This window comes from Vipera berus, assembly GCF_964194415.1.
Source record: "Vipera berus genome assembly, chromosome: 1".
Lineage (NCBI taxonomy): Eukaryota > Metazoa > Chordata > Lepidosauria > Squamata > Viperidae > Vipera > Vipera berus.
Genome location: NC_138202.1, coordinates 314,241,267 through 314,256,237, shown reverse-complemented (window position 1 = coordinate 314,256,237; position 14,971 = coordinate 314,241,267). Strand labels below are relative to the sequence as shown.

Genomic DNA, 14,971 nt, shown 5'->3' with positions numbered 1-14,971 from the left:
GATTTTCTATCTGAGACACTGCTGCCACCAAACCAGACAGTGATGCAGTTGGTTAAAATGTTTTCAATCATGCCTCTGTAAAAAGTGGCCAGGACAGAAGGAGAAAGTTGTGCTCTCCTCATCTGACGCAAGAAATGCAAATGCTGGTTTTCACGTTTCACTAAGGATGATTGTTAGTATCTGCACCCCCAGATACTTAATACTGTTGACCATCTCTACAGCTGCATCCTTGATACTGAGTGGAGTATGACTATGCTGGCTCTTTGCTTTTATATTTATATTTATTTATTTTAGGTATAAACCATCATAACTAGGTTCCTAAATTAAGTGTACATTATACATTAATTCACAGAGCTTTCCTGAACTTTGTATATTCTAAGATCACTGTCATGTTTTCATTTGTTTTAGATAACAGATACATTTATTTCTATCTGCTCTAATTTATTTGAAACTACATTCACTACTTCAGTCATAGAAATATGAAACTGTGGTCAGGCATCTGATAGTTGCTGACACATTAACCTTTCACCTTCAAATCTCATAGGGCCTTTCGGATGTAATAGCGGAATGGTGACAAGGTATCTGAGAAACTGAGACAAAACTCTCCTTTTGGTATGCACTTCAGTGTACCTTAAAGCACTTTATTAGTTGGCCTCTACTTTTCTTTCCCAAAAGAGTTTCTCCTATGCAATTCAAAGGAAGAACTGAAGAAAACCAGATTGCACCTTTAGTTGCACCAAGAACCAGTTAGTAATGGGTAAAATCTAATTTGTTAGCTAAATCCAAGATGTCGTAGATGGAATTTTATTTTGGGCAAAGCAAGTCATATTCTATGAAGCTGCGGGGGGGGGGAAAGGACTTGCTTATGGACATCCAAACAGAATGCCCAGATAATCTCTCTCCAGTTTAAACAAGTATGTGCTGAATCCCAAAATCTATTCAAAGAGGTAATAAATAATTGCAGTAGTTTGGCTGGACTGACTTATTGATTTTCAAATTCTGTGTTTTCAGTTGTCTTTTTTTTGTTACCCTACCAAATTTACCTACATGTAAAATTGCATCAGGCACGTGGTGGCTCAGTGGGTTAGGACACTGAGCTTGTCAATCAGAAGGTCAGCAGTTTTGGCGGGTCGAATCCTGAGTGCCGTGTAACAGAGTGAGTGCCTGTTACTCGTCCCAGCTTCTGCCAACCTAGCAGTTCAAAAGCATGTAAAAATGGAAGTAGAAAAATAGGGACCATTACGGTGGGAAGGTAACAGTGTTCCGTGCGCCTTTGGCGTCTAGTCATGCCGGCCACATGACCACGGAGACGTCCTCGGACAAGCGCTGGCTCTTCAGCTTTAAAACGGAGATGAACACCGGCCCCTAGAGTCGGAATCGACTAGCACGCATGTGTGGGGGAACCTTTACCTTAAAATTGCATTATTATTTTGATACCCCCTGTATGTCAGAATTGGTAGTATTGTGTATTTCTGGCTTGTTTTCCTGGAACAGGACCAAAATGAGTCCTGGATAAAACATTTAAGAACTCCTTACCCAGGCAGCCTAGAGCAGGCATGTCAAACTGCCGAAACAGTGCCCACCCCATTGCCGGCAATGGGGAAAAAGTTCCGTGACGTTGTGAGTTTGACATGCCTGGCCTAGAGGATAGCAGGAGGTTAAGCTTAATGTTGGCAACTTACTATAATTATTTCTGATTGGAAATTCTGGGGAAAAAGCCAGATCTTGCAAGCAGAATTTTAAAATATGGTCCTTTACATTTTAGAATAGAAACCTGCGTAATTATGTCATTGTTTTCGGGGGGGGGGGCGTTGTTTGTCTACATTCTCAATAGTTGTTTTTTATCACATAGCTTTTTAACTTCATTCCCAGGTTCTCAGGTTTACATGTATTGAAAAATATGGGCGAGAGACATTAGAAATTTCATTTCATTGTGATTGGGAGTGATCTTACTCCATAACGTGGTAACTTAAGTGCTAGGCACTGATTTTATTTTCTTTGCATTCTTCCATTGGTCAGCCGGAAGGAAAAAGGTGAAGCAGAGCACTGACTGGATTATGTTGTTCTTTACATTTCAAAATCAGTGTAATTGCTAGTCAGTTTTAAAGTGCTGTATGAGGTACTGGGAGGTAGGAAATCTATAGTACGGAAGTGTCCTACTAGGGAATAGCTAGTTTTTACTATCCTGAAAGGTACTACAGTCAGAGAACTGCATGTCATCTTCAACTGCTTTTTTCCCCTGCTATTTCAAGAAATTTGTACTGGGTGAAATCAAATTCTCTCTAACTCTTTCTCCTTGCCTTAAACATTATGTCTAGAACTGAGGTTCTAAATTGGCAGCTAGCTATGAATTTAAGCCACTCACTTCAGTGAAAAATATCCAGGAAGATAAAGAAAGAAAAAATAAAGTTTCATTTCCCTCCATCTCTTTCAAATCCTGCACATAAAAATTCAACTTTAAGCTGACTAAAGATCTGAAATAAAAGTCTCCTAATTTGAGAGGCTGCCACAAAGAAGAGGGGGTCAACCTATTTTCCAAAGCATGAGAAGGCAAGACAAGAAACAATGGATGGAAACTAATCAAGGAGAGAAGCAACCTAGAACTAAGGAGAAATTTCCTAACAGTGAGGACAATTAACCAGTCGAATGGCTTGCCTTCAGAAGTTGTGAGTGCTCCACCACTGGAGCCTTTTAAGAAGAGACTGGACACCCATTTGTCTGGAATGTCTCCTGCTTGAACAAGAGGTTGGGCTAGAAGACCTCCAAGGTCTCTTCCAACTCTGTTATTCTGTTAATTGTATCTGGATTGCTGTCTAGATAAAACTTAATAATAATAATAAGTTGGAAGGGACCTTGGAGGTCATCTAGTCCAACCCCCTGCTAAGGCAGGAAACCCTATAGCATTTCAGACAAATGGCTGTCCAGTCTCTTCTTAAAAACTTCCAGTGTTGGAGCATTCACCACTTCTGGAGGCAGGTTGTTCCACTGGTTAATTGTTCTAACTGTCAGGAAGTTTCTCCTTAGTTCTAGGTTGCTTCTCTCCTTGACTAGTTTCCATCCGTTGCTTCTTGTCCTGCTTTCAGGTGCTTTGGAGAATAGCTTGCCTCCCTCTTCTTTGTGGCAGCCCCTGAGATATTGGAAGACTGCTATCATGTCACCCCTCACCCTTCTCTTCATTAAACTACACATACCCAATTCCAGCAAACGTTCCCTATATGTTTTAGCCTCCAGTCCCCCAATCATCTTTGTTGCTCTTCTCTGTACCCTTTCTAGAGTCTCGACATCTTTTTTACATCGTGGTGACCAAAACTGGATGCAGTATTCCAGGTGTGGCCTTACCAAGGCATTGTAAAGTGGTATTAGTACTTCACGTGATCTTGATTCTATCCCTCTGTTAATGCAGCCTAGCACTGTGTTGGCTTTTTTGGCAGCTGCAGCACACTGCTGGCTCATATTTAAGTGATTGTCCACTAGGACTCCGAGATCTCTCACAGTTACTACTATCGAGCAAGGTACCACCTATACTATACCTGTGCATTTGATTTTTCCTGCCTAAATGTAGAAACTTAGTTTTTTCACAATTGAATTTCATTTTATTAGATAGCGCCCAGTGTTCGAGTCTGTCCAGATCCTCCTGTATCTTAAGCCTATCTTCTGGAGTATTGGCTATTCCTGCCAGCTTGGTGTCATGAGTTCCCCATCTATCCCCTCATCCAAATCGTTGATGAAGATGTTGAAGAGCACTGGGCCCAGAACAGAGCCCTGGGGCACCCCACTACACACTTCCTTCCATGTAGATGCAGTTCCATTGAGGACCACATGCTGAGTACGGCCTGTCAGCCAGCTACGAATCCATCTGGTGGTGATGCTATCTGACTCACATTTTTCTATCTTATCAAGTAGTAGGTTGTGATCTACTTTATCAAATGCCTTACTGAAGTCCAGGTAAATTATATCTACAGCATTCCTCTGGTCCACTAGTTTTGTCACTTGGTCAAAGAATGCAATAAGGTTTGTCTGGCATGATCTGTTTTTGACAAACCCATGTTGGCTTTTAGTGATAACTGTTTGCATCAAGGTGCATCAACTTTATATTTTAATGTTCAAATTTTAAGAATGAGATACTGGGGGACACAGGTTTAATTAAGACAGACTTCCCCTTACCATATTGTTTTCATTTGACTTACACAGGTATATTATTTTCTAAATTGAAATACCCCTTCATGGATTACTGCCTTGTCATGGCGAAGGGGCTTGCGTAATTCAATGAAGCTATGAGCTATACCATGCAGGGCCACCGAAGACGGACAGGTCATAGCAGAGAGTTCTGACAAAACATGATCCACTGGAGAAGGAAATGGCAACCCACTCCAGTATCTTTGCCATGAAAACCCTATGGACAGTACCAAAAGGCAAAACGATATGACGCTGGAAGATGAGCCCCTCAGGTCGGAAGGCGTCCAATATGCTACTGGGGAAGAGCAGAGGGCTAGTACTAGTAGTGCCAGAAAGAATGAAGCAACTGGGCCAAAGCCGAAAGGACGCTCAGCTGTGGATGTATCTGGTGGTAAAGGAAAGTCCGATGCTGTAAAGATTTTTTTCTCCATAGGAACCTGGAATGTAAGATCCATGAATCAAGGCAAGCTGGACGTGGTCAAACAAGAGGTGACAAGACTGAACATCAACATCTTAGGAATCAGAGAACTAAAATGGACAAGAATGGATGAATTTAATTCAGATGACCATCAGGTATACTACTGCAGGCAAGAATCCCTCAGAAAAAATGGAGTAGCCTTCATAGTCAATAAAGGAGTAGGAAAAGCAATACTGGGATACAATCCCCAGAATGACAGAATAATCTCAGTTCGAATCCAAGACAAACCATTCAATATCACAGTAGTCCAGGTCTATGCCCCAACCACCGGTGCTGAAGAGGATGAGACATTGACCGGTTCTATGAAGCCCTACAGCACCTTATAGAACTAACACCAAAAAATGATGTCCTTATCATCATGGGGGATTGGAATGCTAAAGTAGGAAGCCAAAAGATAACTGGAATAACAGGCAAGTTTGGCCTTGGAGTACAAAATGAAGCAGGGCACAGGCTGATAGAATTTTGTCAAGAGAATACGATGGTCATAGCAAACACTCTTTTCCAACAACCCAAGAGACGGCTCTACACATGGACATCACCAGACGGTCAACACAGAAATCAGATTGACTATATGCTCTGCAGCCAAAGATGGAGGAGCTCTATACAGTCAGTAAAGACAAGACCAGGAGCTGACTGTGGCTCAGACCAGGAGCTTCTCATTGCAAAGTTTAGGCTTAAATTGAAGAAAGTAGGGAAAAGCACTAGACCACTCAGGTATGAATTAAATCATATCCCTGTTGAATATACAGTAGAGGTGACAAATAGATTTAAGGAATTAGATCTGATAGACAGAGTGCCTGAAGAAATATGGACAGAGGTTCGCAACATTGTACAAGAGGTAGCAACTAAAACCATCCCAAAGAAAAAGAAATGCAAGAAAGCAAAATGGCTGTCTGAGGAAGCTTTGCAAATAGCTAAGGAGGGAAGCAAAAGGCAAGGGAGAAAAACATAGATACACCCAATTGAATGCAGAATTCCAGAGAATAGCTAGAAGAGATAAGAGTGCCTTCTTAAATGAACAGTGCAAAGAAATAGAAGAAAAAATAGAATAGGGAGGACCAGAGATCTCTTCAAGAAAATTGGAGAAAATTGGCAAAATTACACAGAACTATACAAGAATGAGCTTAACATCCCTGATAACCACGATAAGGTGGTCACTGACCTCGAACCAGACATCCTCGAATGTGAAGTAAAGTAGGCCTTAGAAAAACTGAGCAACAACAAAGCTAGTGGAGGTCACAGTATTCCAGCTGAGCTATTCAAAATCTTAAAAGACGATGCAGTAAAAGTGCTACACTCAATTTGCCAGCTGGATCATGGAGAAAGATAGGGAGTTCCAGAAAAACATCTACTTCTGCTTCATTGACTATGCTAAAGCCTTTGATTGTGTGGATCACAACAAACTGTGGCAAGTTCTTAAAGATATGGGAGTACCAGACCATCTTATTTGTCTCTTGAGAAACCTATATGCGGGTCAAGAAGCAACAGTGAGAACTGGACACGGAACCACTGATTGGTTCAAAATTGGGAAACGAGTCCGGCAAGTTGTATACTATCGCCCTGCCTATTTAACTTATATGCAGAGCACATCATGAGAAAGGCAGGGCTAGATGAATCAAAAGTTGGAATTAAGATTGCCGGGAGAAATATCAACAACCTAAGATATGCAGATGATACCACTCTAATGGCAGAAAGTGAAGAAGAACTAAAGAGCCTCTTGTTGCGGGTGAAGAAGGAGAGTGCAAAAGTTGGGTTGAAACTTAACATTAAGTAAACCAAGATCATGGCATCCGGCCCTCTCAATTCCTGGCAAATAGATGGAGAAGAAAGAGAGGTAGTGACAGATTTTATTTTCCTGGGTTCCAAGATCACCGCAGATGGGGACTGCAGCCAAGAAATTAAAAGATGCTTGCTCCTGGGGAGGAAAGCCATGGCAAATCTAGACAGCACACTAAAAAGCAGAAACATCACCCTATCAACAAAAGTGCGTATAGTCAAGGCTATGGTCTTCCCAGTTGCAATGTATGGATGTGAAAATTGGACCATAAGAAAGGCTGAGCACCAAAGAATTGAGGCCTTTGAACTATGGTGCTGGAGAAGACTCCTGCGAGTCCTTTGGACTGCAAGGCGATCAAACCGGTCAGTCCTAGAGGAGATCAACCCTGACTGCTCTTTAGAAGGCCAGATCCTGAAGTTGAAACTCAAATACTTTGGCCACCTAATGAGAAGGAAGGACTTACTGGAGAAGAGCCTAATGCTGGGAAAGATGGAGGGCAATAGAAGAAAGGGACGACAGAGAATGAGGTGGCTGGATGGAGTCACTGAAGCAGTAGGTGTGAACTTAAATGGATTCCAGAAGATGGTAGAGGACAGGAAGGCCTGGAGGAACATTGTCCATGGGTTCGCGATGGGTCGGACATGACCTCACAGCTAACAACAACAAAAATTGAAAAACTTCAATAATAATAATAATAATAGCTCATGGATTTACAGTTGATGGATTACCAAACCAATGGAATGTCAAACCATGGAGGTGTAATGTCATGGTGTAACTAGTGAAAAGTGGACATTAAAGAGGGGAAGAATTTGGCTTCTTTGGGTTCTCCCACCTCTTTCCTACCTATCTCCTTTCCTTTGTTCCTTATTTCCCTTGTTTTTCCTCTTTCCTCTGTTCTGCTCCTTTCTTCCTTCCCTTTTCCCTTCTCTTGTTTTCCTTTCATCCCTCCCTCTTCCTGCTTTTCCTTCCTTTCTCTTCCATCTTCCCTTCTTCTTCCATTTGTTCCTTCCTTTCTCCTTTTGTCCTTCCTTCCCTTTCCAGCAGAGAGCTGCTGATTGGTGGGGAAGGAAACAAGGGATTTCAGGAATGGAAGTTGTTTGGGAATGTTGAAAATGAGGATCATGTGACTAAAGCAGCAAGAGCAAAGCAGCAACAGTCCAGCAGTGGTAAAGCAGCCACAACTTTGCCAAATTTCATTTCCTCAATAGTAACGGGTCGTAGCATTCTGTAAGTTAGCTTTATCTGAGGAACCTTGGCTGAAAAGGTTTTGCCTCATGATGCACCATTTCCATCAGTTAAAGGTTACAGACAATTTTAATAGCATATAGATTATTTATCAAGGTTCTGAGAAGTTTGTTCATTAAATGAATGCTTTCCTGTTTACTAGGAAAATCTGATAGAAGGGGTGGTGAGAAGATCTGTACCAATGTGCATATGATCACTGGGCAATTTGTAGGTTAGTTTTTTATACAGATTGATAGTCCTATGGGGCGCACGTGCGGACGCACACACACACACACACACACACACACACACAGAGAGAGAGAGAGAGAGAGAGAGAGACAACGAGTAGAATACCCAGGAAGATAAAGATGGAGGGAGTAGCTAAGTTCTCCAAGATTGCAATGAAGTTATGAATAAAGAATAATTAGTTTTTTCCTGTACTCATAGGTGAGGCTGGGTAGGAATGGAAAGAAGCCAGGGAGTCCATGAAACTTGCCTTGAAACTGTCGAGCCACCTTCGAAACTGTCCCTCATGAAACATATGAGGATGGCATCCTTGACTTATTTATTTGCTTGTTTATATCCTGCCTTGATTTTTTAATAAACAACTCAAGGCAAACATATATAAAATTCTTCCCTCCTATTTTCCCTACAGCAACAATCCTGTAAAGTGAGTCAGGCTGAGTGAGTCACCCAGCTGTCTTTAATGGCTAAGGCAGGATTAGAATTCATGCTCTCCCAGTTTCTACCCTGGTCCTTAACCACTAGACCAAATTGGCTTTCACTGCAGAGACACAACAAAGTTTAGGCATGGGGCAGTGCAATTTACTTTGATATATTGTTTCACTATTGTTTTCAGAAGATGTGGACAGACCTGGTCATAGAATTGCCAAGAGCAGGACTCGAGGGATCCTTGTTTATGAGGTTGTGAGGAAGTATCTTGTGGACAAATGTCATAATAGAGAAATTAATGAAGAAAATCCAGGCTAAAAAAATAGGCAGACACAAAGGACTTCTCTGGAATACAAAGTACCTTTATTTTATATTAGAATAGAATGCAATTTTCATATATACATTGAACAGTTTAGAAGAGAAATGGATTAAAAGAATGTATGCATTTGGAATTATTTTATTTCCTTTACTATTATAAAATCTTACCTCATAAGCAGATGTTTGCTTCTTGTTATTTTTCTCATTCTTTCAAATTATCTGTTAGGAGAAAATAAATACTGCTGTTAAGAAAATTTCTCAGGGAGTAACTTTTCACAAAGTAAAAGTGGTATGTAGGCCATTCTCTGCCTGCAACTTCAGCTAATCCTTGTTTAAAACTACTGTCTCTATTTTTTGCTCAGAGAGATATCAAAGAGACTGGAACCAAGGCCAGCACATCGGTATCACAAATGAAGCAAACCCATTTTCACCAAAAGCATTCACAACATTACATAACTTGAAATCAAAGCAACACATTTAATATTGTATAAAATTGTTCTAATAGTAATTATCAACTCAAGCCTTATTACCTCTCATTGGGATTACTGCAAGGTGCTGATGTATGTACATTACATTTCTCCTTTAGCCCTGCACTGTTTTCCTATTAGCTTCTGAACGTAAGTCAAAGTTCTGTTTTTATAATTAAAGCCTACATGTTTTGACTCAGAGTACATAACATTTCAGACTACTTTCTCTGCCTAGTTTCTACTCTCCCATCTTGTATACTTCGAGAGAACTTCCTTATGATTCCACTTTTACAAAGTAAAAGTTGCAGGCATATTTTCTGTGTAACTGTGCCAATAATTTGGGAAAGCCCCCCTCCCCTAATTGTACTTGGTTTCTACAAACTATTAAAACAATTATTTTGGAGAGTCTTGGATAAGTTAGGACCATCAGCTTTAGTGACTGGCAGCAGGCTAAAGCTTGTTTTTCCAATTTTAATAAGACTTTGATTAAATAATTCAGGGATAGACAACCAACAACGTACCTACCGTATATAAATTTATAAATTAAATAAACCAGAATAGAAAAAATATTTCAGATTAACCCACAATATATGATTCTGTCTTTTACATGCAAGAGTTGGGTGACGATATAATTTAATTTATTAAATTAATTAAATTTAAATTAAATTAAATTAAATTTATATATATATATATATATATATATATATATATATATATATATATATACACATATACATATACATATATATATATATACACACACACACACACACACACACACATATATATATATATATATATATATATATATATATATATATATATATATATACACATATATATATACACATATATATATACACATATATATATATAAAAAGCAAGGATTGCTATGGACAGAAAATATAGTAATAGATATTACACATAGCTTTAGTTTCTTTCTCGGAAGCCCTGCCTTGAATTTTTTTTGGCTTGGTATACTATCTTACTCTTTTTCTGCAACTCCTTTGCTTACCCAAAAAACGAAATCTGATGAGTATGTGATATACATGTACTCTTAAACTACTGTTTTACAATCAGAAAACCGTTCTCTGCACGTCAGTGGGAAGACGGGTTTGTCAGCTATTTGGACGAAAAGTGAGTTCAGAGTCAGCGCGCTATTGTTCACCTAAAAGACGGTTGGTTGCTCTCACTGACGTTAATATTGCATCTTAAAGGAAAACGAGCCCCGCCATACACATTTTTCTCGCCCGCCATTGAACCGAGATCCCTTTAAAAACAAAATGGATAAGACACGCCCACGTCCGCCGGGAGGTCACTTCACAAATCTTAGGCGGGGTCAGGGAAGGGACCAATCGGCCTCCGTCTTAGTACGAGGTGATCGAAGCCGCTGCAGAGAGATAGAGAGTGAGAAAGATGGAGGCTCTTTCGGAGGGTGCGGCGCCGGTGGAGGGCGAGCGGGTGCCGCTGGCTGCCGGCCTTTCCGCCCTGGTTCCCGACAGGTTGCATCAGCGAGAAACGGGACGGCGAGAGGAGGCAGAGAGGAGGCGACGAGAACGCGACGCGCAGTCGGTGTTAGAAGAGCAGAGCGATTATTTCACCGCCTCCTTTGCCCGGGAGCGGGAGACTATCGAACTGCTGCTGCGTTCGGAGCCGGCTCAGGAGGCCGAGACGGCTGTCGAAGCCGTGTCTGAGGCGGCTGGGCGGCTGCAGGATCTGCAGCGGCTGCTGACGGATTCGGTGCGCTTCTTGGCTCCGTATGAGGTGCGTCAGGCCCAGGCGGCGCTGAACAAGCTGCAGGGCGAGCTCTCCGACCGGCGCCTCCAGCTGAAGCCGAAGAAGCGCTTCGCCTTTACCAAAGGCCTGAAAAAGGACTCCGCCTCGGCTCCCGCCAAGTCTGCCGCTCAGCAACCGCCCCGGGAAAGCTCCGCCAAAGAGCAGAAAAAAGCGGCAACCTCCGCGCCGGTGGATCCAGGTTGCGGCTTCAGCCGGGCCGAGGGGCGGACCCTCCAGCTCGGGCCGACCGAGCTGCTGCAGCAGGACGTGGCGCTGTGCCACCTTAGGCGCTGCCGGGTGCTGTTGCGGGGCAACCCTAACACGCTGTTGGTGCTCGACTGCGACGATTGTACCATACTGTGCGGGCCCGTCTCGACCTCGGCGCGGGTGGATGGGTGCAGCGGTTGCCTCGTGGCCCTCGCCTGCCAGCAGCTCCGGACGCGCCGCACGACGGAGTCGAGCTTCTATGTTCACGTGTCTAGCCGAGCGATGCTGGAGGACTGCCGCGCTGTGCGCTTCGCCCCCTATTCGTGGGATTATGCCGGCCTCGATGCTGACTTCAAGACTGCTGGGCTCGATAGAAGCAAGAACAACTGGGACCAGGTGGACGACTTTAATTGGCTGGCCAAGGATCAGGCCTCCCCGAATTGGTGTGTGATCCCGGAAAAGGAGCGGATCACGAATTGGAATTGAGTTGGCAGCCTGCATTTGTAGAGGACTTCGAAACAGCGGTGCTGAGGAAGAGGACCGACTTTTCAAAGGAGAGAATTAAAGATGCGTTAAATAGTCCTGAATGATGTGTGGAAACTCTTTAAGGAGTATGATTAGGTTGCCAAAACACTTGTCCTAATAACCTTTAACTGTTTACTTGCTGATTATGTGTCCTGGTGCTAAAGTTTAGTATTGTGTATGCTGGGGTCTGCAGTTGTAGCTGTAAGATTATTATTTTTTTGTCCTCTTAGGAAGAAAACTAGTGGGGCTGAAGATTTTTAACTTTCGTCAACTGTATAAGAAATAATTTAGAGATGCATGGTTTCAGAAGTACATTTAGCATCTTCCCTTGTTAAAATAGTGTAACTTATGCTGTGTATCTGAAGCAGATTCTTTCCGGGACCCATCTTCATCTAATAGTACCAAGCCAGAGAATTCTATAAAATTAATTTGCAGATCATTCTGAAAATTATTCAGAAACTATGTCAGCATTAGTTCACTTTTACAAAACATCGTGCAGGTTGATGAGTTTGTAAAAGTGCTTAATTTTGGATCGCAGAGTATGTGCTTTTACTTTTGTGTGCCTGTAAGCATTTTGAAGATAGATATCTAAAAGGACAGACCAAATATATATATATATATAGGCCCTGGGACATAATTATGCACTTTAAGTGACAGAAAATTTAGTGGGTGCTTGAGTGTCCTTCTAAAATTAATAAAAAGCAAAAAGATAAAGTCAGTTTGCCTTATACCTTTCTGCTACATTTTGAATAAAATATTTCTGCAATAAAATAATGTAAGATTTTATATAACGTACATTTATAACTTAATGTACATTTCAGAAATATTTCACAATTTGAACATTTTAAGATATTTGTTTTATTTCCACTTTATTTGTTTACAATACCTTGATTGAAAATTTCTCAGTTATTTGGGTTATTATTTATTAACAATTTTATTACTGCCTCCATTATCTTTCCTTCTTAATATTTATACTAAAGTAAAACAAGATATATAGAAGCTTCAAAGTATTGTGAAGATAGAACTGTCCAAAGCTTCTGCAAGAAGTGCTAAACAGTGCACAGGAGTTCTTATAAAAACCCATAGCTTTGAAATATTAAAGCAACTGTATTGCTGGCAAGCTTTGTGGGGCTGCTTCAACGATTGTTCTTGGCTATCTCAGTACTCATGAAAACAGCCACAAGAGTCTTAAGTACTAGTTTGACCCTTTGGAAACAAGTGTTGAATATATTCCTTAATAGATTAAAATTCAGTTGCTGTACTGTAGAATATTAGTTGTCTGCTGTTTTGTGTCTAGTAAAGAGGGTAACTGATAATGTTTTGAAGTTACACAGGTAATCCTCAATTAGAACCACACTTGTGCCCGGAATTTTGGTCGCAAATCATTGCTGTCTTTAAGAAAAGTGCCCCTGTGATCGCCTTGTTCAACAACCACAATACAAGCTCTCCCCATTGCAGTCATTAAACAACTAAGTGGGGGTGCTCAGGGGTGCCCACCAGCGTGTGGAAACCTGCCTAGGGCTGGGAAGCATTGTCCAGCCAGGCCACCAACACATAGACCTTATCCCTGCCATTCCCCACACTGGTCCACTTACCTTTCCATCACCTCACTCCATCCTGCACATGGGTCACATTCTTGTGATGGTTCAGAAGGCTTCTCCAAATTGCACAGTTTGGAGAAGGGGCCTTCAAAACCACCATGAAAATGATTATGTTCACTACCATTTTTTGCTTCAGAAAATGCAAATCCAGCATTCTGAAAGGCTCTGAACCTCAATATTTCAGAATGCTGAGACTTGGAACCTTTAGCATTCCAGAATCGAAGTAGATAGATAATAGATTTCACTATTATCCTCCTCTCCAGAGGCGGAAACACGAAGTCAAGCTGGCATCTGCTCAGAGCCTTTTGGAAGATCAGGTTTGTTAATATTTTGTCAGATTTAAACTCGGCTCATTTAGCACAGGAGAGGATGCCCCTCCCTGCACAGAACAGAAGGGAAATCCCTCCATACACTGAAGGAACAAGCTTCAAATCCACAGTCTCCTCTGTTTGCAACCTTCCCGGCTGGTTCCCAGAAGTCTCAAATGGCGATTGCATGGTGAGAGGGCACTTGGCAACTGGTCATAAATGTGAACAGATTGCCAAGCTCTTGAAATACGGTCATATGAGCCGGGGGGCGGGTGGAGAAGTGTCCGAGAATTGGATACGATTGAACAGAAGAAACCCGCCCCCAAATCTACTCACCATGATATTTCATCACCCACCATGACATAGAAATCTATCAATATGGGTTGCTTTGTAATGTAATAGAGGTTTCCGCTCCAGTTTCCTTACATTTTGAAGGTGAAATGTTGCAATTGTAATATTACCCGAGAAAAATCTATGTTTGGCACATCTTGTTTTATTTTTTTAAATACAATTTAATAGTTTAGCATTTGATTGTATAAAACTACCTAGCCAATCAATATTATTTGTTACCTCTTGGTGATGTGTACCTACTCCTCTGAGCTTACATCTTTATCATCTTTCTGTAGAGATTTAGATCAAATAATGCAAGATTCATTTTTCAGTCATTCATTTCACAAAGTTTAGGTCTTTGTTGTTTAAAGTGAGACTTTCATCTTCCCTTTAATTTTGTGGATGTTAGGTATATTTGGGTATATTGCAAAGATTTTAAGTATCTTGGGGATAACTATTTCATTATTGCAAAAATAAGCATAAGATAAACAAGTTCATGGAAGACACAGTAGATTTTTTTACAATTTCTGCACAGCTCACATTTAAAAATGAACCAAGCATGTCCCTAGTACTAATATTCAGTAAGAGCCAAGCATAGTGCACAGGTCACAAATTTATAGCATCTATTATTAGAATTCTATGCCACCATTTCGGCCATCAGTTCAAAATAGTACTCTTTTACCCCCTTTTTCCTCCAACAACCTGGTGATGTCAATTGGACTGAGAGAGTGATTGCTCCAAAACCAGTCAAGCCCAGTGACTAATGGTGGACTTGAATCTGGGTCTCCCCATTTCTGATCCAATATCACTGGCTCACCTCTTGTTAAAACTTAATAAGCATAGTGTGTTTATAACACAAGCTGATTTATAGAGGGGTTGCACGATTTGTAGCCTTGGAGCTTCTGATGCCATGATTCAAGGTGCTGGTGATGACCTATAAAGCCCTGAATGGCTTGGGTCCGGGATATCTGAGGGAACACCTGCTGCCGGCATCAAGCTCCCTTCGTCCAGTGCGCTCCCACAGGGAGGGTCTTCTCAGGGTGCCGCCGATAAAAGACTGTCGGCGGATAACACCCAGGGGAAGGGCCTTCTCTGTGGGCGTGCCTGCCCTT

The 14,971-nt window shown here is 41.5% G+C and overlaps 1 protein-coding gene across 1 annotated transcript; it reads left to right on the top strand.

Moving 5' to 3' along the window:
- The first annotated feature begins 10,308 nt into the window (after positions 1-10,308).
- Positions 10,309-12,865, top strand: TBCC (tubulin folding cofactor C). Its single transcript, XM_081339756.1, has one exon. It carries the CDS (start codon positions 10,529-10,531, stop codon positions 11,579-11,581), a length of 1,053 nt encoding a protein of 350 aa, XP_081195882.1. The 5' UTR covers positions 10,309-10,528; the 3' UTR covers positions 11,582-12,865.
- Positions 12,866-14,971: the final 2,106 nt, after the last annotated feature.

Bases quoted from the DNA above. Each gene is read 5' to 3' on its own strand.
- TBCC (XM_081339756.1), top strand. From the start codon at position 10,529: ATGGAGGCTCTTTCGGAGGGTGCGGCGCCGGTGGAGGGCGAGCGGGTG.